Below are 27,506 nucleotides of genomic sequence, written 5' to 3' on the forward strand. Positions count from 1 at the left end.
CAACGGGTTTGTCCGTGTCAAAGTGGGTCAAGCATCAAGCTTTCCATTATTGCGTGTTAAGATATAGGCAACGGTTGGATGTAATGACACTGGCAGCGGCATAGATGTTTCCTCAGTAGCGCAAGAGGAGTTAATTAATGCAGGGTAGCATCACTAATGTGTACACTGCGTCAGGAAAAGGTTTTAGATAGACTTGATTCGATTGCTCTGCGCTGGAAGCAACACCTACTTTAACACAGGTTGCTCCATAGGATTTGTCCATGTCAGTGTCCAGCGCTGTGATGTGTGCTGTGCAGGGGTAACAGGCAGTAGCCGCCGGAGCAGACGAGATGCAGTTCAGTGCCACTGGAAAGGGGGTACCGCATGCTGGAGCCAGCAGAGCCAACTCCACCATAAGAGTCAGTGTATACTTTTGAGGGAAGAGCTTCATTTGAATTCTTCACGTCAGAGACAAAAAAAAAACCACTTTAACCCAGGTGGTCAGATAACACAGATAACATAAAATGATGCCACTTTGCATGTCACAGGCATTTGCCTCTACTAGTAAACATAGTGTTTAAATGGAAAGGGATTAAAATTGGCGAAATGAGACTACTTCTCCATGTCTGTTAGTGGAGTTATGTGTTATATGTGTTGTACTTTCATTTAAATATATTTTCTGGCCTCTATCGTTCCTTTGGATGTTCCTTTTGCTCTTATTCAGGTAAAGCACATTGCTTTGTGCCATACAAATGTGTATGAAATGTGCCATATAAATAACCTTGCCTTGCCTTACATTGTTGTTATTTACGTGTCCTGGCAACCGCAGTGCTTATGTGTAACTTTTTTACTTGTCTGTGTGTCTGTTAGATAACACCTGGCAGTAAAGCAGCGCTGGGAGACCTGTCCCCTGGAGACACCATCCTGGCCATCAATGGAGAGAGCACAGACGCCCTCACTCACATGGAGGCCCAGAACAGAATCAAGGCCTGCAAAGACCAGCTGGTCCTGGACATCAGCAGGTACTCCCCTTGGCCCCCTGTCTCTTTATACTGTATCCATAGGATCCACACTGAATATCCACACACAGAGGAAGTGATGTGTACGTTATTTATGCAACAGTTAGGGCCGGTCGAAGAATTTATTAATTTCTGACTGGTCAAGGGACGTTTCATGAGTGGGAATATCAAGGCCCAATCCCACTCGGACTCTTCACCGCTAGTAACGTGGACGCTAGTAATCACTCCGTGTTTGATATATTTCACTGCTAGTAATCCCTCCATGTTTGATATATTCCACTGCTTGTAATCACTACGTGTTTGATATATTTCGATATATAAAACTTCTACATTCCATCCATTCAAAGCAAAAGAGCAGAATGGCAGGCAGCGATTTTATGACGACACATTTGATAGTTTTCGTGTCAGATAAGGGAGCAAATGGAATAGAGGGAGTGTACATACTAACATGTAATGTGATGACAGGTGAGTGTACAAATTAACATGTAAAGTGAAGACAGGTGAGTGTACATATTAACATGTAACGTGAAAACAGGTGAATGTACATATTCACATGTAACGTGAAGACAGGTGAGTGTACAAATTAATGGGGTTGGTAAAGGATTTCCCCACGGCTGTTATTCGGCCGCAGTCTGCCGTATGTTAAGCACGATTGTCATTTTGCTTAAGCGTTTCACAGACACTGTTTTACAGACGCAAGCAAGTAGCAAACAAGTAGCGGATCAAGGAAAAAACATAGAAAGTGATGTGCTGTATATCTTCAGATTGACTCGGACAACAGCAAGTTTTGCACAGACTGGGATGATGTGCAGAAGACGAAAAGAAGGTCAGGCGGAAGGGAGAGAGTGAGAGGGGAAGAGAAAGGGTGACAAAGGTTTAGAGGATAGTACTGTAGACGCCGGCAATAAACAATGCTTTTCAGATGCCTTTTATTGATCTATAAATCTCACATGATCAAGTAGCTGGATCGCTTGTAGTCATTCTGCCGTCTGTACGCTTTGTGGAACAACAGTTTCCCACATGGCCTATACGCATCATGTATTGATTTCCAGACGGGAACCAAAATGAGTCCAGCCAGACATGATTAGTTACAAAACATGGTGTTTTCACTCTTCATGCTGGTGTATTAGTCTTTGTTTAGGAACTCTGGAGATGACACATTTGTTTAGAGGGATAATAGAGGCAAGTTGGGAGCCACTGGAATTCTTGGATCCAACGGAAATAATCTGTCTAAACAGCAGACTGTTCCATTTGGACCTCAGTATTCTGGAATGGTGCCGAAATGGAATGTTTGACTGTCTGAAGGTTTCCAATAGAGAGATTCGAGGTCTCTGGCGTGAAAAATAGGTACATTGTTAGCCAGGATATGGTTGATGACGACAATATGGAATTATAAAACACCACAGCAATCTGAGCTCGTGCCCCAGGATCAAACTCTGTTTTTTTTTCTCTCAAGGGAAATTTTCCGCTGTTTGGAAATGAAACGCTTACACACATGCTTGCCCTCAGCAAAAATCTGAATCAAGAAGCACACAGTGATTACAGGGAAGCCCACGGCCTCATGTCCCTCCCCAGGAGTTTTTGACAGTGACAGGAGCCTTGCCATTTTTGGTATGCATTTTAAGAACGAGCCGCCGGAGCTCAGCTGGGCCAGCTTCCTGGACAGAGCCTGTCCATATATCAGCTCAGGACATTAAGTGGTAGATTCACCCAGGAGCCATAAATATATCGGAGTACACAGCAGGCCAAGTTTGAGTGAGAAGCTGGACAGAGGTTTGGGAGTTCCTTCCATTTCCTTTACAAGCCACAACACAAGGCATAGTTTCTGGCTGGCAGTGGACTCCTCTAAGAACTCTTTGCTCTCTCTTTAAGGATATAAAGGAACGATATAAAAGTGTGATTACTACCCTAGTTTGCACGCTTTTCTGTGACTCTCACCCATGAAATTCATTCACGTTTGAGGAGCAGTTTATGAAAACCTTTCCACATTGCTAACACCACTTTAAAGATGAGGTCATAGCTTGTTTTTTAGTTTAAGTCATTATCATATCTTCCCTTTAGACTTCAGCCTGATAACAGGATGATGTCAGCCCTGATGACACCATTCCCAATGCAAAACAAGCTTTTATCTTCTGTTGGGTTTTTCATCTCGTGCAACGAACGATGACTAACCTGTCTTTGACCGTTCTTCTGAGTTAAATGGAGCTGAGGTGCTCAGAGATAAGCCTTTATTGACTGTACCCTGCACTATTTGCTAAAGCCATGCCCGGGGAGGTGCTATGCTGCCCGCTTCAGGTCGTGTGCTGGTCAGATTGTTAGGAAAAACTATACTGAGCTGCAGATGAGTGTTTTTTTATTTTTTATAATGTGTTTATTGATCAGACCACAAAGCATATATCAAGCAATACAGGAGTAGACCGTACAATGGTCTGACATTTATTATTTTTTTCACACAAAACAGGAGTAACCACAGTAAACAAATGTGGTACCACCTACCCACCCCCACCCGCCCACCCACCCACGGGTCCTTGCAGATGAGTGTTTGCAAGTTTGTTTGTTTCTGTTTTATATATTTTTTAGCAAGTACTAGGCATCATCTTTGATAAATCATCAGTAGTAATGGTATGGAGTGATGGTGACAGATGATGTGGTGGAGAGTGAAAGGAAAAACAAATATAAGGTAAGAGCTCTGAGAGAAAGAAAGAGAGAGGGCAAGTGAGTGGGGGGAGGGGGTGGGGGTGGGGGTAAGAGAGGGGGGGGGGGGCAGGATTTTGAGGAATCCACTTGGGCATTGGAATGGCTTTAGCGGTGGAGATTCCACTTTGGTCTGTGCCTATGGCTGGATATTCAATTACACTCAGCCTCTGTGGCGTAGTATTAGGTTACACTTCTCCACACAGAGATTTGAGATAGTTCCTCCCCCACAGTTTAATACGATTATGTCAACTCCTTCAAATCTTATCTTCATATCACCTCAGTAAAAACAGAAACCAAGTTTGTGAATACAAGAACTGTATACTTCCTTTTCTGCACATTTTTGTCTGGTTTCTTAGGGGGGGAAAAGGCATAATGAAACTGGAGGTGAAACCAGTATGTCACAAATATGTACAAAATGTCTGACATCTATTTTAAGGAAGTTTTATGGCCTGTACCTTGTGTGTCACAAAGACATGAAGTGGGCAAACACAATGTTGCAAACAACTGAAGATTTAAACTGTCAAGCCAGAGAGGTCTGTAATTTAGCATTGCTGTCTTTGGATAAATATATGAGTGCACACATCTGCTCTGACCCAAAATTACAATGAATGCACTCAAGCTCCAGGCACTTCTGAGAGCAAGAATGTACCCAGAATGCACTGCCCTCACTCAGAGGCATCACCTTTCAGACTCGCCTTCTGTCCGTAACTGACCCACAGATGTTTCCCACAGCGGACACAGGATCATTTTGCACAGGATAAATCTGTTTCATTGGTCTCGGGTCCTCAAGCTTAATTTACCTTCACATCGTGTAATGACACATCACATAACAGCAGCACAGTGACGGTGAGATGAGCTCCCCAACCATGTGTGTAAAGTGTTTTAGGATATTCATTTATTCACTCATTCATTCATCCACCGATTCCTTCCATGTAAGTTGAGGGTATAGGGAAGATGTTAATCAGCTGGAGGTTGAGGGGTCCGAGGTTATTTAGTATGAGTGACTCATTGGACTCGCCTATGAGTCTCCGTGAGCGTGACATCATTTCCAGGTGACGGTGCCATTTTGGGTTCTGCTGCATATTTAGCGCGTTCTTTACACAGCCCATGGGAGGATGAGTTGAGTTTGGAAGTGGTTATGCCTCAGCTGAGAGGAATGTGTTGATATGATTAACATATTTGTCACACAGCAGTTGGTTTGAAGCAGAGAGCGAGAGAGAGAGAGAGAGAGAGAGCGAGAGAGAGAGAGAAAGAGAGAGAGAGAGAAAGAGAGAGAGAGGGAGAGAAAGAGAGAAAGAGAGAGAGAAAGAGAGAGCGATTAACTCATCTCAGCTCTAACAGACATGAGGTCACCACTCTGCTGCATAGCCTGGCCTGGTCTGCCCCACTTCCAAAAGACCTCACATTTCGCTGGGAGTATGCAGTACCCCCCCACTCCCCTCCCCAGAACCCCCCCCCCCCCCCTTTCTCGCCCTGGTTGTATTTTTGTAGAACTGCCTGTTTAATCAAAATCCCTGTCTGAGGGAAAATACGACCACAGTGGCCTCCCTTCAGGTTGGTGAAGGTGTTGGTGAAGAGATGACAGCCTGGCCCTACTCCTCTGCCTTTTTAGTAAATCCTCAACTCCTGGAACCCCTTTATAGACGTGGAACAGCTGTTAGGACTGTTAGTTCCCCGGTGCCACTAACCACACATCCACCCCCCCCAACCTCCCCGCCCCCTCCTGCCCTCCCTAACCAAGTCTCAGATAGCAGATGGACCCTAGAGTGGGTCTGGGCTGGTTTAAGTCTGGTAGTTCCTGAGAACGGAGAGACAAACGAGGGTGATTCGTTTCTGTGAGGCACCGGGACTGTCAAATAGAGTCCGCCTGGACTGGCAGGCCTCTAAGGCCCGATGAGTCATAAGGCCGAGGAAGGAGAGAGAGAGGGAGGGAGATAGAGAGAGAGATGGATGAAGACAGAAGAAAAGACAGAGAGAGGGGGTGGTGGAGGTGGGGAGATATCAACTGGACTCTGAAATGGATCTTGACCTGTTCTGGTTGGAATATTCCAAAGTCATGCTACGTGAACGTACGAATGGATGGATGGATGCACGGATGGATGGATGGATGGATGGATGGATGAATGGATGAATAAGAGACTGATTCACTCTCCAAACACAGTGTACTAGGAATTCTCTTTGGTGTATGGATCAACATAGAACATTATCAACATGCAGTATATATGCAGTACAGAAACACAAAAAATATAATTAAATAGAAACATCTAAAGTTCAGGAGTTGTCATGTGCTGTACAGAGCAGATGTAATACCCTGATCCTGGCCACGTGTGTCTCAGACTCAGACTGAGCTGCTGTCTCGGCTGGTAGTTTCTAAGGCCAGGGAGAAAAATGAGGGGCGGGGGGGGAGGGGTTTCCGTGAGTCGTCAGCGCTGTCGGAAAGAGTCCCACTGGGCTGCCAGGTCCCTGAGGTCCGGTGAGTCATGAAGCCGACCCTGGAGAGGAGGGAGGGAGAGGAAAAGAGGATAAAGAAAGAGAGAGACAGAGAGGGGACAGGGATAGAGAGATAGGCGAGAGGGAGAGGAAGGAGAGTGGGAGAGAGAGAGAGTAAGAGGTAGAGGATACAGCGGGGAAAAAAGAGGGAGAAAGTATCCCAGTAAACAACCTCTGACTCTGAATTACCCAAGAATGAATACATGAATGAATGAATGAATGAAGGTAAGGAAGGTCGGCGTGGCCAGCACTGAGTGAAAGGCAGAAGAGGAAGAAAGTCAGCGAGAGCCCTCTCCCCACACGCAAGCTATGGGCCATAGAGAGTCCTCTCCCCACATGCAGGCTATGGGCCATGGGTCATAACAGACACATCAAAGGGGGAGCACAGCCAGGGAGGAGGCTGTGGCCATGGACATGCCATTGATCTTCACCAACCATAGGCGCACAATATACTCTCTGCCCCCCACTCTCCAGCAGACAAGAGACTTGCTGCTGCCGCTGCCGCTCCAATGTCTGTCTGTGAGCTGAGAACAAAGGCCCTCGCTGGCCCTCTCCCACATCCGCTGTCTAAGGAGAACCTGCTACGAAGACACATGTGAAACCGCATGAACATGCCTGTCAGTGAATCTGTATTGATATGCGGAAAGACCCTAAATATCTCCTTACTGGAACACTTTAGTTCTCCCCAGTCTTAAACATCACAGGCTGTATGGGTGAGTGAGTGGGCCTTACTGGAACTCTTTAGTTCTCCCCAGTCTTAAAGACAAGAGGCGGGGCACTGGAGTCTAATCCTCCCTACTCGCTGACTCAAACTCACAGGGTCCACTGGGCTACCGGAAAGGTGGGAAACAATGTGCCTCTTCATGCCCGATGAATGGCTGTGTGCAATTGGCCCACACCTTATCCCTTCCCTTCTCTTCTCTTCTCTGTTCTTACTTGTGTCTTTATGCAGGCTCTCGGGTTTCAGCACTGAATGGCGTGGGTGATTAAGAGGCTTAGGAGGCTTGGCCGAGGTATTAGAGTGAAATTCATCTAGAAATAATATGAACCTGCCCAATGTTTCTACCTGTGAGGGAGACTCAGCGTTGCTAGAGCCTGTTTCATTTCTGTGTCGTTCCTTAGCAGGGTCTTTGAAGGGTCTTTAAAGTGTGACTTTATACATACATACACGAACACACTCTCTCTCTCTCTCTTTCTCTCACATACACACACACACACACACACACACACACATACACACACATGCACTCTTTCTCACCTAAACACACGCACACAAAAACCCATATTAACTACCTTACACTACACAATCACACATAAACCCATTTTAACTAACTTGCGCATACACATACACACACACACACACACACACACACACACACACATACCTATTTCAAATAACTTGCACATGCACACACACACACACAGACACACACACAAACCCATTTTAACTAACTCTCGCACAAGCACACACACACACACACATACACACAAACCCATTTTAGCTAACTGGCGTACACACACACAAACCCATTTTAACTAACTGGCGCGTACACACACACACACACACACACACATACACACATACACACTGGCTTTGATATTGGCACCCCGCTGCTCCGTCTGCAGCATGGCCTCGCCCAGTCACCCATGTGCCACTTTAATGGCTGATGACCTCATCCCCCAGTGTCCTCCCACACACACAGAGGTGTCTTTGTTGTGCCCCAGCCGGCCAGCCGGTCGTCGTGCCGACGTAGGTGTGAGGGACCGGCCGCTGGCAGACGGCTCAAGACGAGCTTTGACGCTTTGTTCCTCCGTCTTTCTGTCTGTCTGTCTGGCCTTTTGGTCTGTCAATGGCTGTCCAGTCCAGAGCTGATGTCATGGATGTGACCTTTGGGGGATGCTGGCTGTTTTCCCGTTCAGTGGCAGATGTGACCGCCCGCACAGCCAGCCACACTTAAAACACACACACACACACGCACACGCACACTCTCTCTCTCACACACACACACACACACACACACACGCACAGCCAGCAACACTCAACACATGTGTCTCAACTGGCCAAGAATTTGGAAAGGTCCTTTGCATCCCCTCCACCCCCTCCACACGCATACACTCACCCAATCACACACACATTAATATACACACTCATACAATCACACACACACACACTCACACAATTACACACACACACACACACACACACACACACACACACACACACACACACACACACACACACACACACTCACTCACTCACTCACTCACTGTCTCACTCACTCACTCACTCACACAAGCACACACACACACACTCTCACTCACTCACACAGGCATACACACACACTCATACAATTTTTCTCACACACATACACACACACACACACACACACACACACACACACTCACTCACTCTCACACACACACACACACACACACACACACACACACACACACACACACACACACACACACACACACACACACACACACTCACACACACACACACTCTCACTCACTCATACAGGCATACACACACACACACACACTGCCTCAGCAGCCCTGTTTTTGTAGGGCACTTGAGATAACATGTAATTTTCAGCTCCTGCCCTGTGATTAAGTGCATTGCATCAAAAGCAGCCATTTTTAATATCCTGGGGAAATGCATGTTACCGTGAGCACGTATGGTTTTCATATGTGATATTTATGTTTGGATCATTTAACAGCTGTTGGGCCTTGAAGAAGCATTCTTTGATTTTATTTCCTTAGTTTCCATTTCATGACTTGAGCTAAATAGGTGTATATATTTTTGAATCTTTCTCATGATGTCGTAGTCATGCTTTTATTACAGAGTTATAAAATACATTTTCTTGCTATTACAGTAAAATAGTTTCCGGTAATTATCTTTGATTTAAGAACTTGTTGCAGATCTGTTTCATAATACCCAAAGCATATTTTTGTATGGTATAAGCAGATGTTGACAGTGTTTTGAGTAAGAGGGAACTGAGTGGATTGTTTGTATAATGGTGCCTTTATTAAACCACGTGTCTACATAGAGAATGTGTTCTGTGTATGGATGTTGTCATTTCCACTGTGACACGGAGACATTAATGTGAAGAATGTCCCGTTAAATATAAACGTATTTACTAAATTTAATTTTGAGAGCTACTTGCGTCACTCTCACCTTAAGTGATCTTTTAAGGAAGGGGTTTAACATGCTTCACAGGCGGACCAATGTTAAGCCAAGCTGACTTTCGCATAAAGACAGAGGGGCCCTTTTAGCTTTCTATAGTAGTTTTTCTGTGCAGAAACTAGAACCACTACTTCTTAGTCCTCACTTACCAGCCAATATTGTTTGACATTTTGTGGTTAGTGAACATTTTTGTCAACATCATTTTGGGTTTCTCTGTGTTATGCTTTAATTGCTACTGTGCCAAGTGCTCTTTGCCATTGAAATGGAAAAACTAATTTTAGTCATCAAGTGCAGAAGTTTTTGACGACACAGCAGTGGGTTTGTGTGTGTGTTTTACACTTTAACCGCTACGATTTGAAGAACTCTTTGCCATTGAAATGGAAAATCAAAGTTTAGTCAGCAAATCCTCATCACTTTTCTTTTTGCCATTTTTAAGAAAGCGAGTCCAGCTGCTTTTCCATTGTTTGTTTGGCTGTGGCTTGCCGTATAAAAAGCCATAATTCTTCGCTCTCTTCAGAAATGTTGTCAGTACCCACAGTGCTCAGCGCCAGTGCCCTGCAGAGATATCCAGTCACAGCTTTAATAACAGAAAAACTACAGCCAACAGGACCTGAGTGACAGGTCAGAATCCAAGATTGCAGTGCACATTGGCATCAATCCAACCCTGATCTCACATGGATCCAGCCCTGACATGGCATCAATCCAGCCCTGACATGGCATCAATCCAGCCCTGACATGGCATCAATCCGGCCCTGACATGAAATCAATCCGGCCCCGACATGGCATCAATCCGGGCCTGACATGGCATCAATCCGGCCCTGACATGGCATCAATCCGGCCCTGATATGCCATAGGCCTTGAGATCAGCGCAATATTAAGGGTGGAAGATGATATCTAAGGCGCCTACAGCTGTTCCCACCAGAATAAAAGTACAATGTGAACCAAATGAACACAAAACATAGAGATCTCATCGTTAATGTCAACCAAAATTAGCAAAATGTTCAAGTCAGTGCCACCGTGCTTCCAAATGAAGTCATAATAACACAACAAAGATGCCTGGAAATCCGCCTGGTCAAAAGTCGGGAGAGATTAACCGCATTCCTTATTCCAGTCTCCCCTGGTCTAACAGTCATCTCTTTATTTTTCTTCCTCAGGTCTGAAAACAAGGCCTGGTCTCCAGCTGTTATAGAGGATGGCAAGACGAGTCCGTACTCCGTCTCCTCTGAACCCGATTCACAGGTACTGCCCTTATTTCTCTTTTGTTTCACATAAAGACGAGGCTACGGTAATTTCCCATATCCGAGCAGTAACTGAAACCATGAACAGGAATGTTGCCAAGACCTGTTTGGAAGCCAGAATACTCATTAATCATTGATTTTACAGATTATGATTAGACATTGCTTGTAATATTGGTAATATTGGTAACAAAAGCCTGTTATGAAAAATGAGTAATTTCGAGTGATGAAGTTTGTGATTTATTTTTGTCCTCTGCAAACATGCAGATGTGATGTCTTGGTGATGGTCTCATTCACTGCACACATACATAGACACACACACACTTACACACAGACACACACACACACACACACACACACACACACACACACACACACACACACACACACACACACACACACACACACACACACACAGTAAAGCAATGTTGGAGGCCCACAGCAGTTTTCAATATTTCACATCATTCATCACAGCTTTGAACCGTGCCTTGTTTAGATCGAAGCGTTTTCACCCTGTAATGTGTGGGGTCTGTGATCATCTGTACAGCAAACACTACCATGCTCGTGTGAGCGAGGCGAGCGAGTGCAAGAGACGCACTCATGTAAACTCCTTCAGCACCAAACATGTGAGCCAAGAGCGAGATTAGCGGTCGTATCTCATAGTTCCCCTGGTAGTGAGTCTGGCTCCAACGCATTAGGTTCCATGGTCAGGCCTTACTGGAGCCAAGGAAACACAATGCAGTTTACATTCACAATGCTCTGATATTCATGTCATGTGAGCTAGTTTAGACGATGTATGGTCTGCGTCTCCGAGTCAGTGGGGGAGGCTGATGAAGGGCCCTGCCTGTCTAGCTCCCTTCTGCTCTTCTCTAACTCTCAGTAAATCTGTGGCCAGGTCGTGTGCTGGCACAAATTCCTATTCACGTATACAGAATCGCTTCATTCCACTTGGCTCCTGCACAGCTCCTCTTTCAGCTGTCAGCATTGTTGAATAAATACTTATATCACCATGACAACAACCCTGGAATTCCCAAGTATTCCCTTCCCTGGACAGGCAGGAAATGACACGTGGAATTGGTGAGCTGTTTCCTCACACTACATCAGTATCTAAAAGTGTCTTGATTTTTTGAAAGGAAGTAATGGATGGACACGAGTAATGGATCGGTGTTTACCTCTGAAGCTGCTTCCCCCCATCTGCTCTCTGCACAGACACACATTTGATTTCCATCATGATAAAGAGAATACTCCACCCACCTCCCCCCCCCCCACCCCCACCCCCCAAATCCACTCTGACATCCGTGATGTGCGAATTCGCGTGCACATGTGTACATAGCCATAAAAAACACATCTTGAGATATTCACTGTTCCTCCGCCGTTGTAAAATTCCAGTTGCGGCCTCGGCAGTGGCATGGGGAAAAGCGTGGACGTCGGGAATGCATTAGGGGGAAGCGTTTAGGACCCACGTCACCAACCATGCTTTGGCCTCACCGACGACGGAGAGCCAAGCAGGGTCACTCAGCCAGAGAGCTCTCTCTCCAGGCGTTTATTACATCTGACAGCACAGGGCAACGCATAGCTGGGGACCGCCATTTTTTTCATTAGCTGGAATTCCTGTTCGCTGAGGAGGACTATAGGGGAGCAATGAGAGGTCCTTTATGAATGGAACAAGTCAGCGCTCCTCCGAGAACTCACTCATATATCATTGGCTGCCTTTCAGAGGCACTCACATCACCTCATTTAAATCTACACATTTTTTGAAGTCACACGTTTTTAATTTACTACATGAGTAGTAGTATATAAATCTAGAGTTGACTGATGAGTTGCCATTGGTAAATTAAAGTAACTACTCGTAAATCTGGCATTAAAAGTCCATCACTGAGGTCAGTTTGGTCATCTGATTTTCCAATATTCCCATCCGATGCTTCCCGGTTTCCTTACCCTGCTGTTCTTCCTTTACTGTCAGATGCAGACATCTCCGTATGAAACGGTATTTTTATGAGTTTGTTCTCATCTTTAGGGGGTGCCCATTGATTCACTTAATTTCTTCATCTGTGCAAAAAAGTTGAACGCTGAGAAGGCTGTCACTGCAAGTTCACCCTCGTTTCAGCACAGTTAGGCTAACGTCACTCCTCCTTTGAGCTGTGATCTCCCTGGTTGTGTTTTTGTTCCTGTCTCAAGTGGGCCTGGGGGTTGCTAATTAACCGCCAGATGCTAATCCTTTAATGTGTGGAGATTATTGTTTTGATCGGGGGGAAGCGGGCCAGCTCTCTGTCAGCGCAGCGGAGCCACACAAGGGGGTCACGGAGCAGAGATGGATGGGGAGCTGTGGAGTGTAGCAGCCCCACCAGTTAAGCCCCTAAATGTACTTGCACAGACCCCCTCACACACACACACACACACACACACACACACACACACACACACACACACACACACATACACCAAGGTGCACACAGTCACACACACACACATACATGAGTGAGAGAGATTGCAGCAGACTCTGAAACAGGTCGACCCGATGTACACCAGCTCAGGGTCAGGTCTAGTCCAGACAGATCTGTTCCCCTGCTGTCTGTGCTAAGCTGTCTGTGCTGTCTGTGCTAGGCTGTCTGTGTTGAATGTGCTGTCTGTCTGTGCTGTCTGTCTGTGCTGTCTGTGCTTTCAGTGCTAGGCTGTCTGTGCTGTATGTGCTCTCTGTGCTAAGCTGTCTGTGCTAATCTGTCTGTGCTGTCTGTGCTAGGCTGTCTGTGCTAGGCTGTCTGTGCTGTCTGTGCTAAGCTGTCTGTGCTAAGCTGTCTGTGCGGTCTGTGCTAGGCTGTCTGTCTGTCTGTCTGTTCTAGGCTGTCTTTGCTGTCTGTGCTAGCTGTCTGTGCTAATCTGTCTGTGATAATCTGTCTGTGCTGAGCTGCCTGTGCTAAGCTGCCTGTGCTGTGTGTGTTTGTGTTTGGTTAGCAGTGAGTGCAGAGGAGCATGAGAGCAGCCCTCCCTCTCCAAAGGGATCCCAGAGAGTCAGGGTGGAGGGGGGACCTGACCAGAGTAGGACAGCCTGCACTCAGGGGGCGGCCATATGACTTCAATTAGCCTCCCTCTCTCCTCTCTCTCCTCCCTCCCTCCCTCTTTCGCCTCCCCACGCTCCCTCTCACTCCTCCCTCCAACCCTCTCTCTCTCCCCGGCCCCCCTCCTCCGACCTCACTAAAGAGGGCCTACAGTCAGCAGCGGCAGCAGCTGTAAATCTGGCCTCTTTCCCCCGTAGCCCTTATTAATAACTGTAGGTTTTCGTTAGTCCTGATTTATTCAGAAGCCCTGCGGTTGCCAGATGAGCCAGGCTCCTCCTCTGGTGCGGAGCACGGGGCCCGGCAGGCAGTCACCCTGAACCAGGGGCCATGCTTGGCAACCACAGTGAAACGGGTCAGTGAAATCTGACATGCCTTTAGATTTACGAGCAGACAGGGTGGGGCCTCATAAATACCTGTCTTCTTCTTCTTCTTCTTCTTCTTCTTCTTCTTCTTCTACTTCTATTTCTTTAAGTTTTGAGCAAAACACACCATTTGGTGTTCCTCAGACAGAGATGTTTGTTTAAAGCATTCTCTTCCCTTGTGTCTTGATGGGAAGGTGTGAGGAATTGTTGGCCTTAATCATGAAAAAAGAGAAAGCCCCCCAGCAACTCAACTGAATGTTTGCAGAATAAGATAAAGTTGCCAGGAGATTTATCTTCAGATATAACTAGATAAGATATGGAAAGTAGCACACTCACAAAGTTGTCAACTTTAAACAGTACAATCATAAATGTCCTTGTTTGGATACCAGCAACATCCACTTGCATGAGTCCAAAATGCACGCATGGCTGTCCAGATTTGTTTTACGGATGTAATCCTACTGTATCTCTCTGCTGCTCTAAGAGTAACTTCAAAGGCGAGGGGGAAATGATGTGGGGTTTTAATGTTAACCTGGCACTTTTATAAGACAGGTACCAGAAAAACTACCCAGTAGACCTGCCATATGCTTCTCTTCACAAAGACAAGGAAAGGAAAGTTTATTTAAAGAGCACAACTCAAACACATTGTCTCAAAGTGCTTTACAAATGAGCATATAATAATACATAGAAAAATAAGACATTAAAAGAGGCAAATTGCATTATAAAAGAACATATTAAAAAATAAGCTAAAATAATAATTAAAAAAATACTACAAAGATACTATCTTTATGTACTAAGCTACTTTCAGTCCATCATGGAAAGTACTGCTGCTACCTGTTCTCTAAAACAACATATATCCCCTCATTTTCGAGGGTGTTTCCAAGGCAACATTGAGTAGATGTGTGCACTGATCCAGGGTTAATGAACGCATTGGCTGCCGCATACCAACAGATTAAGGAGAAATTAAGAGAGAACCTTTCCAAATTAAGGGCTTCTTAATACACATTAACATGGATCCAGGGGAAATTGGGATGAATTAAAGTAAATCCAAAGGACTTTCAAGGACTTTTAAGGACCCTGTCTTTCCTGATGAACGGTGCAGTGAACCCTGAGGTTGTTGTTCTGTGTGCTCAGGCATGGATGAACCCTGAGGTTCTAAAACTGTGTGCTCAGGCCTTGGTGAACCCTGAGGTTCTAAAACTGTGTGCTCAGGCTTTGGTTTCCTTCTCCTCCTCCTTCCTGCTGTGTCGCTCCCTCTCTCATCACAGGAGTCAACTCAGGACTGTCAGCGCTGCTATCGCATTAAAGCGTCTTTTATCCAGATCTGTGTGTTTTGGAAACCTTGTCTCTCCTGACAGACACTGTCACGGTGGATGAATTCATCTGTTTCACAGGCCCGGGGTTCATGAAGGCCTCCTTCAGCACATTGTGCAGTGTCTGCAGGCGCTACAGAGCGGAAACACCACAAAGGAAAAGCTTTGGCTCTGCGTGCTTTTTAATAATAAAAATGATACTACAGCACGTTTTGATGAACCTGTTGATAGTTGGTGTAGTATAGTTTAATATGAGTTTGGTTTAATAAAGTGACAGATTTTAAATGGATCAGTCCGGGTTGTTTTTGGAGGAAATCGCAAAGTTGTGAAGAAAGAAGCTGACACAGTGTTTCCTAGGGAACAGAAGCTTCTGGCATTTCCCTGTTCTGGTCTTGGTGTTGTCTGTGGCCTAGAAGTGTCCTGCTTTTTCCTGTTCCGGTGTTTTCTATGACACAGAAGTTCCCGGCATTTCCCTGAACTAGTGTTGTTTATGGCACAGAAGCGTCCGGTGCTTTCTATGGCAGGAGACCTCTCGGTGTTTCCTGGTGCACCCTGCATGCCATGAATGAGGAGGTGGGAAAGGAGAGTAAACACTAGCAGGGTTTTATGGAGGAGGAATGCCTTCAGCAGGGGGTACTAAACTAAAGAGAGAGTGAATGGAGCACAGAGAGAGGGGCACAAACACACACACACACACACACCACACATACGCGCACAAACACACACACACACACACACTCACAAACACACACACATACACACACACACACACTCACACACACACCAACACACACACAGACACACACACCACACACAAACACACACACACACTCCCTCTCTGATCTAATCTGATGTGTTGCTTTCACAAGCCTACAGTGCACGGTTATGCTAAATCACACAAATGCAAACAAAGCATACAGAGCCAGCGTTTATACACTCACAAACACGTACACACACTCTCTTTCACACACACACACACACACTCTCACATGCACACACACACACACACACACACTAATAAACTCAAACGCACACACACTCACTCTCTCTCTCTCTCTGTATCACACACACACACACACAGCAGCGTGACTAGCTCTATTCTGCACAGACACACACTTAAACGTGTGTGTGTGTGCAGACCGATAGATGCACACTTAAAGGGTGGTTTACTGAGTGCCGGTAAAGAGAGAGGGAAGACAGAGCAGAGTCAGCAGTGTGTGTCGGGTCGGGGGGGCATGGCGAGCGAGCGAGCGAGGGGAGGATGTTTCAGCTGATTTAGAGTCTTGCCTGGGTGGTCTGGACACGCGATAGGTCGTCTGCCCATAACTGGAGTCTTCGAGAGAATCTGTGAGCCCCAACTTCCTGTGGCCTGACATGCAAACTACCCCCCCCCCCCCTCCCCCCTTCAACTACCCCCTCAACCCCAAATGTAGCATGAAGTTACAATCCACTGCAATCACTCCTTCTTTGTCTCTCTAAGTGCCCCTCTCTGGGTTGCTAAATATCCAAACAAGGCCCTCCACATAAGGGAAAATATTTACAGACAGGCAGCACTTGCCTTCACCGCACAGCAGCACAGGAAGTCAGTCTCAGTATACCCCTCCCCAGAGGTAGCTAACCAGCGCAACCGTGCAGCTGATTGCTGATAGCGTGTGTGTGTGTGTGGGTGCTATGTGTGTATGTGCTGTGTGTGTGTGTTTGTGTGTGCTGTGTTTGTGTCTGTGTTTTGTGCGGTGGTGTGCAGGGTGTCTGTTGTGTTGTGTTGTGTTGTTTTGTTTTGTGCTGTGCTGTGCTGTGCTGTGCTGTGCTGTGCTGTGCTGTGCTGTGCTGTGCTGTGCTGTGCTGTGCTGTGCTGTGCTGTGTGTGTGTGTGTTTGTGTGTGCGTGTGTGGGTGCTATGTGTGTATGTGCTGTGTATGTGTTGTGCTGTTTGTGTGTGTGGGTTTATTTGTGCTGTGTGTGTGTGTGTGCGCGTGTCTGTGTGATATGTTTGTATGTGCTGTGTGTGTGTTGTGTTTTGCTGTGTTTGTGTCTGTCTGTTGTGCTGTGTTTTGTTGTGTTGTTTTGTGTGTGTGTATGTCGACTGTGACATCCAGCCTTTGTTGAGAGAGCAGCTGGTCAGCTCAGAAGGGACTCTATGTACAGTTTCATATGCACTGCAGTAAATATTTACATGCCGTCACAGCCTCCAGTTACCAGAGTATACACACATTTATCAAACTTATCGAGCGTATGAAACCCTAGCCAGGTGGCTTCCTCATCCCCCAAAGCCCCTACCCCCCCCCCCCCCCCCCACACACACACACACTCACACACACACCCACACACACACATCACACAAACACACACACACACACACACTCTCTCACACACACACGCGCACACACACAATTTTTATTCCCCCCATTGCTTCTGTATTTCCTCCAAAGAGATGACATCATTGTCCCAAAGCAGTCTATCCCAGTTCTGTTGATTGCACGGAAAGCTGCTTGTGAAGTCTGAGCTTTCTGACACACAAAATGACCATGAAGGGGAACATATATTCAAACGCACTTTGTTTCTGTTTTTATTTACTTTTTTGTGTTTCTCAGCTACCCATGGACTTTGCAAAGCTTTTTGCACCCACTGCTCGACGAGTACCACACAGATGAAGTTCATTATTGTTACTGACTGTGTCCCTTTTCATTCTCCTGCTAATCCAGGGCTTTCGCCCCATCACCAGTGGCTACATCCAGAAGCAGACGCAGCACATGGGACTCAACAATGGAAACGCCAAGCCTAGCAGTGCTCAGTACAATAACCCGGCTGGCCTGTACTCCAGCAACCCTGCCAACGGTGCCAACCCTGCCAATGGTGCCAACGGAGCAAACGGTGCCAACACTGCCCACTCCGGCTACTCCAACGGTGACCGGGCAATGAACAAGCACATGGCCAGTCTCAGCCTGGTGTCCCCTGATAGGTGAGCTCAGCTCGTCTGTGCACAGGTGACGGCTGCTGTTGCTGGAGAGGGTTGGCCTCTGGTCTTATGCGAATCAAGTTCAATAGTAGCTGTTATCTAGCCTAGCGCATTAACTCTCAGCAGGTTATGCCAGGCGTTATCCAGCACATCCAGTCCAGTATTAGCCCCTGATTCGTACATTGATGATATACTGGCAACACTTTGTTGTCAGAATCCACCCAGAATCCAGAATCAATGTGCCATCCACGGACAAAGTGACTAATAGCTACACAAAGCATTTTATACCTGTCCAGGTAAAGTTTCTTAGAGTGCTTGGTTACAAGTTACAGCGCAGGTTACACATGCAGGGTGAGGTTGTGAGCTTCACGTGATAAACCTCTAACCCGGCACCATTCTGTTTGAACCGAGACACATTTCAACAGGAACATTTGTCTTCGTCCCAGTCATTCCGTCCTAGCACACCGACCCAAATCTAAAACTGGCTTTGGACCGGATTGGGCCCAGATCTGGCCCAGACCTGGCTCAGCTGTGATAGATTTAGGCCACGGGTCTTATTACAGACACCTCCTCAGTCAGAAATCCTATCTTATCTCAGTTTAGGGTGACATTTAGGATTTTTGGTATTGCAGAAACATGTTTCCTAATCAGATTTAAGACCAAATCTTATCTTATCTTCGGATCCCTAACCTAGGGATTTCCCAAGTTAGGAATGCTAAATTATAGGATGGCATAAACCCAGTCCTAAATTCAAAATAACTGCCCACTCTTGTTAGGTCTGTATAGCAAGCAGTTAGGACATTTTTACTGTAACTAGGCCCCATATGCATTCCGGAGCCTTCTGAGAGCCAGACGCTATCGGGCTAGCATGACATCATGAAGAATGAGACGAAGACAAACCCTCAGTGGTGCACCCTGACAGGTCCCTCTGACACATTCCTGAATTTCACATCACCTCGCAAAATATTGCCACGCACCGAGGAAAAGATCTCCCAAAGTTTCTCAGGGAAGTCTTTTTTGAGAGCGCTAGCTGAGCCTAGCCGAGCCAAGCCAAAGGGGTCTGTTTTCAGACATAATTAAAGTTTTGACAGGGAATTACTTTGGGTTCTTTGAAAGCTTGTGTTTGAGATGAGGATTATTTTTGCAGCGTGGGTCGATGAGGGTGAATAATTACCGTGATGTTATTTTGTGGCTTTTGGTTCCAGTAATTCATGGCCTGCAGTTTAGAGTGAAATGGCTCTGACCTCTATGGTGCTTGCTGAGAAAATTCAGCATGGTGTGCATGAGATAGTTAGATATAGGGCCGATGGGGGATGACTTTGGGTAAATAAACCATGAACTTAAATCTTGACTTCAGTGAACTATTCTAGCAAAAATATCTTGAAGAATCAGAGAGTGAAATAAGGGTATGATGTAATACCAGCAGGGTATACAACCACATCATCCAAAAACTTTGTTCCAAGAAGATTGTAGGGGGACTCCTTCTTAGTCACATAAAACTGTTTAGCTTAAAGGGAAGGATGTGCTGAAAGCCAAATCTCTCAAAGCACATTCCTCCCGCAGCAAAACTGGACATCTCTTTGTGTTTTCCAGTCCAGAACCCAGGGTCCACTCTCCCAGCAGTGGAAATGGCTTTGACATAGAGTCAGATGTATACAAGATGCTCCAGGACCCAGAGGAGCCAGTGTCGGCTCCCAAACAGTCCGGATCTTTCCGTTACCTGCAGGGAATACTTGAGGCAGAGGATGGAGGTAATTGAAGATTGTTTTTGCCTCCTTATACTGCCTGCTTGTCTGTCTGTCTGGTTATGGGGTTTGATGGATGTGTTTTTAAACTTGTGAAGTACACTGCAAATGTTTAAAATACCTACATATACACAAATACATATGACACACGCAAATGCATACAGGCACACCCACACACACGTACTTCTATGCTTTAAATACAGACTCCATGTTGACTAAGATTTATGTTTGTGACGTAAGACGCAGTGTGTCTCTCACAAGTCATTTAAATGAGCTTTGTGCTATGTGGGTCAACTTGTTCCAGAAAACCACACAAGCACACAAGTATAGCTTTCCTTTTCCAACCTCTAAAAGGTTGAGAAGAAGCCTGAGAAACCAGCCTGAACACACAACTCCAAAACAACTCCTAAATGTCCCACCCTCTCTAAAGGCTCTCTCCACTGACAGATAGCTACTAGACCCAGGTTTGGTGCTGAGCTGGCAGGGCTCTATGCTGGTTCAAAACTAGGTCCATTGCAGAGTGTGGTTCTCTCTGTGACCCTGTTCTACGTTTTGCAGTTCACAAAATTCACTGCAGGTTCTGGACTTTGACAGGAGGGGAGCCTGTGAATGAGGTGAACTCTCTCCACCTTTATGCGCTCTTGGTAAATTTGGCTTTGAAATAGAGATTCCCTCTTGGCTGATAAACAGTTTCCAGTTTTACCTCTAATTGAATGCTTGTGAAAAGTAATTTTGTCACTTTTGTTTAAGGTTGTGTCCGCATGATGCAAAACCAAACAAATGTAAAGATGAAATGAAAACGGCAGACAAAAACAGACTTTATTCAAAAAGTGATGATTTGACAAGTGCCATAATCAAAGCTGTTTTCATTCCCTGTGTCAGGATTTTCCCCTTGGATAATGAATACCGCGTGTACTTATACATGCTGCTGTGCAAAAAGCTAATTTCTGCAGTTCTGAAATTGTTGTGGTGTGTACTTAAGAGGTTTGCCAAAGGCAGTGGCATTCTTTCCATCTCTGACCTCCATCGTTTCACTGAAAGTATTTCACCAGCTAAGATGTGATGCTAAGTCACACTCTTATGGTCTCTAATCGCTTCTTATGGTTGAGACGAGTGAAAGCACACAGCTTCTCATGGTTGAGAAGAGTGAAAGCACACAGGTTCTCAAGCTTCTCATGGTTGAGACTAGTGAAAGCACTCAGGGTTGAGACAATTGAAAGCAGCAACAAAAATGTGTTTCTTTCTGTCTGAGTCTCTGTGTGTCTGAACCTATGTAAGTGTTCGCCAAACCGTATTAGAGGTGTTGAACATGTCTAACAAACATCTCTGAGACTCGAGCAAGAATCACAGAGAGCCGAGCACCGCAATCTTAATTCACATGTGCTGGAGACTCCACACATGAAATCAATCTGTATGCCAACAGCTGGCCTCCTCTTAGGGTAATGTGCCAGCCTTTGGCAGCTTCACAGAACCCAGCAGGTTTCAGTGGGCATGCCTGTTCTTATGTGGTTGCGTGGGCGTGCTGTGGTGTGCCAGTCTCAAGCCCAGATTTACCCACAGCCCTCTCTCTAGGTGTGCCCTGACATGTAACACTACGTCGCAAGGTTGAGCAATGTCTGTGTGGTGTTTGCACACTGACCTGCTATAGCCACTGGGAGGCAAATGTGAAAAACATTCATATAGTCCCCCTTCCCCCCCCGAATGCACACATGAATGCACACACAAACACACAGGCACACACACACACACAAGCACATGTGCGCATACACACACACACACACACACACACACACACACACACACACACACACACACACACAAGCACATGTGTGCATTCACACACTCACACACAGGCACACACAGACACACACACACACACAAATTTTGACAGAGTATGTATATCGTTGTTTGTGTGTTTCCATGTGCTCAGGTATTTCTCCTACAGACAGATCTTGGCAAGTTTACATACTGTTTCCAAGCTTCCATTAAATCTTTGTGTGTGTGCGCGTGTGTGTGTGCGCGTATGTTTGTGCGTGTGTGTGCGTTTGTGTGTGTGTGTGTGTTAAGCTGTCTCTCCCACAGAGAGAGGGATGAGGGGCATGCGCTCCCCTGTTCGATCCCCTTTGCCCAAACTGGGAGGTCCGGCTCAAGCACCGATGCCCAACCTTCAGAAGCTCCCTCAGTGCACGCGCTGTGGCAACGGCATAGTGTGAGTTCAGCGCAGCCCTGACAACACACCCTCAGACAATATAACACACAGGAGACCGTGGTATAACATATATTGTTTATATACATATACAGTTTATTCACAGACTTGTTTCGGCTTAGGCCGAATCGTCTCTGTGAATAAACTGGTCGAAATAAAATAGTAATGAGACAAGCTTGAGAGTGCAATCTTTCACTCGCACCCAAAACCGCCTTTATTTTGGAAGTAGAGCGCGCCTATCCTTACAAATTACATAAATATATCACAACTATTGTTAGCACGATGTGTAAGACAAATAGTTTCCATGTTCGTGGCACTTTCCCATTGTGTCCTCCCTTCTTTATAACGTATAACTTTATAACTTACAAGCAGTTAATTAATATGCCCATAACTCTCTCCAGAATCCTCAGGAGAGATTAGCTTTCTTTTATTTCTGTCTGTTGTTGCTCCAAATCAAGCGTTATGACCCCAATCATAACGATCCTGCCAGAGCTTGTCCCACACACCTCTTCACAGTTCACACTCCCTCTGCCTGACAGTCTGGTGAAGTATGAAGGCACCGTCATCATATTTTAATCATGGCCCATCTGTCCTCGACCTTCTTCTCTTCCACGGAACTATGAGGTCAAGGTAAATCCCCGCCCGGGAACTGTTGGAGTGCTGGCGCGTCGCTGATGTCATCCCATAAGCAGTGGAGGGGGAAACCGAGCACAATGTGTCCATTGTGATCCTTTTAACACGCGGGGGCTGAAACAGAGAGGCTTTACTCACGGCATGCAGCGGGAGAGGCCGACAGGGAGCCCACTGCCGTGACCCATCTCTGGAGAGCTAGTTAGGAGTTCCCAGCCAGCGTATGACACACTGTTTCTCCACTGCGCCGCAGACGGCAGCCAAGCAGGGGAGAGGGAAAGATATTTAGCCTGTGTTGCTAATAAAACATTTTGCTCTTTGATGGGATAATCCAAGTTGTCACGAAAAGTCAGTGACCTTCGGCGGTGCCTGTGTTTGTTGTGTCTTTTCCAGGGGCCACTATAGTGAAGGCATGAGTAGAGTTAATATATACTACTATACAAACCTCGGCGATGCTCTCGTACGGGATAGTTAGAAAAATAAGGAGGCGCAGGACAGCCACTCCGAGGTGCTCGGTTAGAGCGGTTACAATCGGAGAGGCGTTCCCTGTGTCTGACTCCCTGTGTCTGTGAAATCGGAGTAGCATATATTTTGCTTAATGCAACGCCAGTCAGTCAGCGCGGTGACCTTTGACCTGTGTTTGTCGTGTGTTTCAGGGGCACGATTGTGAAGGCACGAGACAAGCTGTACCACCCTGAGTGCTTCATGTGTGATGACTGCGGCCTGAACCTGAAACAGAAGGGCTACTTCTTCATCGAGGACAACCTCTACTGCGAGACCCATGCCATGGCGCGGGTGCAGCCGCCCGAGGGCTACGACGTGGTGGCCGTCTACCCAAACTCCAAGGTGGAACTTGTCTAATCCCCACGGCAACCATCCTACTTACCTGACCCTCCCCCCCCTCAGAGCCCCAATCAGCAATAACCTATCTATGCACTGTATGCCCTCCAGCCATCTTCACTACAAGAGAGAGCGGAACAGACAGAGGAAGAGGAGAGAAAAGAAAAGAAAAGTAAAGATTGAGAGTGTTTGCCAGTTTTAGGATTGCTATCTAAGCCTATTCCAGCTCACAGCTATCATGTTCTCATTTTGGTGTTTTTATGTTTTTGGTTCTTTTAATGGACTCTCTCTCTCTCTGTTTTTCACTCCTGCTGATTTTAATATTAGAGTGTCAGAATTGAATATATTCAATATTGAGTGGAGCTCTGCTCGCTTGTGCCAGCTGCTCTGCCGGGGAACGAATGGCGTCTATGAGCAGCATTGCAGAACACACTATTTACTGACCCTATTTCTTAGGACAGAAGTAACCAGTCTGTCCCAGAGTGGAATCCTTAAAGCAGGCATATGTCAGAGGTTGAGGTGTGAAAGCAGGTACTTTTCCTTATTGCTTCTTTTCAAGCACATTCCATCGCAAGCTGTCCTGGGTACGGAGCACTCACCTTACAGAACACTACAGGGAGCCGAGAGAGAGGTAGAGATAGAGAGAGTGAGGGACAGAGAGAGAGGGAGAGAGAGGGAGAGAAAACAGGGCCCTGGAAAATGTTGAACACCAGCCTCCGTACCCACGAGGCATATGGAACCAATATTCATTTGTTTTGGGGTTTTGGCACAGTTTGCTGAGACTGTCAGTGTGGGTTATGGCAGTTTTGAAGATTATTGATTTATTTAGTTTGAAAGACCAAATCCACTTTCAGTTTTATAGATGAATTGTTTAATTCTTAAAGCACCACCAAAAACATGCCATGCATCTTTTGAGGCCAATATACCTTCTTTTTTTTTGGACAAAAGTATGAAACAAAAAAATTACATTTTGAAGTGATACTTTAAGGTAAAACAAATGCATATTTGCAGTGGTCAGCCGAGAGGATGCCAGTGGATTTGTAAATTATGTCATTTTTGTGTCTTGAGTTCTGTATATATATGAATGTGTGTACCACTGTGATTGTCAAACAGTAACGTGCCATAGCTCACTATGCTCTCTCTGTGCTTGCATACTGTTGAAACACTAACGGATCGAGGTAGACGACTCCTTTACGAATTTCTTAACTTATTGTTGTGCCTACATGTTCTTCTGTTCATTTTTTTGTAATTTGAATAAAGAGTGAAAAAGTAAGCCTTTTTTCTCCTCCAGTGTTACACAGTCACCGGTTTTCATTGCATTCCTGCTTTAGTGCAGCAGCCGTGAGATTTGTGTCAGTAGTCAAAGTTCGTTTTGAGTAAACAGCGCTGAGGGTGAGGACCTCGGTGGGGAGGCCCCCCCGTCACGTCAAGGCCATAGGTCTGGGACGGACCATGACCGCAGATTTGATACTGGTCCAGGGATAGTCTTCTTCAGTTTCAGTGTGTGTGTGTGTGTGGGGGGGGGGGGGGGGGGGGGGGGGGGGCTGTGTCAAATAGTAGGTCTGGGGCTGGATTCACAAATATTTTCATAAGTTTGGAATTTCTTAAGACTGTTCTTAAGTGCAAATCCATATTACTTTCTTCCAAACAGTGTTTTTTTTCTTCGTTAATATGAACTTTTTGGTCAGGATCAGGCCAAGGAACCGCTCCACATCTGAGGCCCTTTTGTGTGCGTCTGTCAGAGTTAAAAACATCGCTGCTCCCTCACAACAGATTCGCTGCTAGTGGTTTTATTGCCCCGTGTAACAAGAACCGCTTGTTTTCATTCACGGCCAAGAAGATGCTTGTGAAAGGACTATAACGTTTTCAAACAGAGCGTCTCAAGCACTCTAAAATCAACACGTCCCCATCATCCTTAGCCTTTATTTACCCCATGCATCAGTCCACCCATGGTCAACTGTCATGTCATAGCATTTTAAGTTCATGCAACAGACGTGCGTTTTTGAATAACATGAGGCCGAAGAAAAGATGTGGTGGTGTGTAACGTGAGAGTTTGGATTATTTCAGGGTAAGTGCAGGGAGCTGTCAGTTGCATGACGAGTGGCCTTGACTTAATCAGAAACATCAGGGAAAGTGGCTCACACAGTGCCTCCCTCCCTAGGCAGCGGCTCACTCCGGAACAATCCAGATCGGCGCCAGATGTGGGCCAGCTCATATCGGGGGTCCAGACTTTAACATGGAGATCTGGAGAGCCAATCGGGCCTGAATGGTGGTCCCATCTGTAACACTTACCAACGACAGGGGTGACATGGCAAGCAGCGTGGGACTTTTTTTTATGGGTCCTGGAGTTCCTTCCTTGAAAACAGCCTGTGTGTGTAAAGTTTTCCAAATCTGTGACACACTGTATAAGTGTGTGGGTGTGTGAGCCTGTGGCTACTAACCCGTCATTTACACACACACACACACACACGTTCCTTACCCAATATTCATTTCATCATGACATCAGTCTTCCCAGAATAAAATAATTCAGTGTTCAGCAGGAATTTGTAACTCTGAACCTTAAGCATCATTAAAAAGGGGGGAAAACAAGAAGGGAAATTGCAACACCAACACAGGCTATTTTGTTTCTGGGAAACTGAGCTAGAGAGAGAGAACGGAGGCGAGAGAGAGAGAAATGTGCCTACTGTATGGAAAGTATTACCTTTGTTTCAACACATCTCAATTTCGTATGTAAACAGTGAGCTGTGTCGCAAGGTAAACATTTCACTGCTCTCACTAACGGTCAGTGTAAGAGGGCCACGCTGCCAGTACTGCTCTAGAGCCAGCTGACTGACTGACCCAGCTCTGCTGTTAACCCAGACATGACAAACATGGCTCAGAACAGCACAGGACCTTCACAGGGACAAAACAACAACAAGCTTTTATTAGCGTGAGAGGGGGAATGGAAGAAAACGATCGAGGAATGAGATGAAAAATTGTACAATAAAACTGAACTGAGTGACTACTGTACAGGCCGAGGTGGGAGATATTATAAAACAAACAGTCCGTCTGAAAGAAGCGAGTGCAGTCTCATTTGAGAAGGGCTAAGTGGCTGAAAGGAATGGAGTGGGTGAATTAGAGAGGACATAAAAACTGATACTGAAAATAATGGTTGCTGTGGCCTACGGTTTAAGACGAGGCAGAGGGGGAGAGGGCAGAAGGAGAAGATGTGTCTGTGTGTGTGTGGGGGGGGGGGGGTGAAGAGGAAGACTATGAAACTATGATGAACTATGAAAACAAACCTGAAAGGAGTAACTGCTGTATGGACTTAGGAGGGGGGAGTGCGAGGGAGATGAAGAGAAATGAAGAAGTAAAACTGAAAGAAGTGGCTGCTGCGCAGATGCTCCAGGAGGTGTGGGGGCTTGACAGGCAGACCCATTCATCCTCACTTCAAACGGACGAGTGCAGATTCGAGCCTGATATCTGGAAACCACCGGGTGCATCGTTTGTTCTGGTTTCTCACGTGGCTGGGTAGTTAATCAAGCCAGATAGTAGCGCAGCCTGGACCGGAACTGGACCGGACCTGGTCCTCATTCGGCGGAGATCGGACCAAATCCTTCCCAGATTCAACAGCTATCTAGGAAGTACAGCTCACTGGAATGCTCATATTTCACTTGGAGTATATCTGGCTTTCTCTCTCTTTTTCTTTCTCTCTCTCTTTCTTTCTCTCCCTCTCTTTGTGTCTTTGATCTTTCTGTAGTATGAGTTGCCGTGGCACAGTCCTGTTATCAGACTAGAGGCGTTATTATTGGA

General features: G+C 46.1%; 1 protein-coding gene across 1 annotated transcript in view; it reads left to right on the plus strand.

The window, feature by feature from the left end:
* Positions 1-24,928, plus strand: part of pdlim4 (PDZ and LIM domain 4) — a 30,241-nt gene extending 5,313 nt beyond the window's left edge. The window contains exons 2-7 of the mRNA XM_080833996.1: positions 850-1,001; positions 10,530-10,614; positions 18,040-18,296; positions 19,887-20,044; positions 22,106-22,247; positions 23,531-24,928. Of these exons, the coding sequence (XP_080690122.1) occupies positions 850-1,001; positions 10,530-10,614; positions 18,040-18,296; positions 19,887-20,044; positions 22,106-22,247; positions 23,531-23,735 (999 nt within the window). The 3' untranslated portion in view covers positions 23,736-24,928. The remainder of the gene's footprint in view (positions 1-849; positions 1,002-10,529; positions 10,615-18,039; positions 18,297-19,886; positions 20,045-22,105; positions 22,248-23,530) is intronic.
* The last annotated feature ends 2,578 nt before the right edge of the window (positions 24,929-27,506 follow it).

This window comes from Sprattus sprattus (genome assembly GCF_963457725.1).
Source record: "Sprattus sprattus genome assembly, chromosome: 1".
Classification (NCBI taxonomy): Eukaryota; Metazoa; Chordata; class Actinopteri; order Clupeiformes; family Clupeidae; genus Sprattus; species Sprattus sprattus.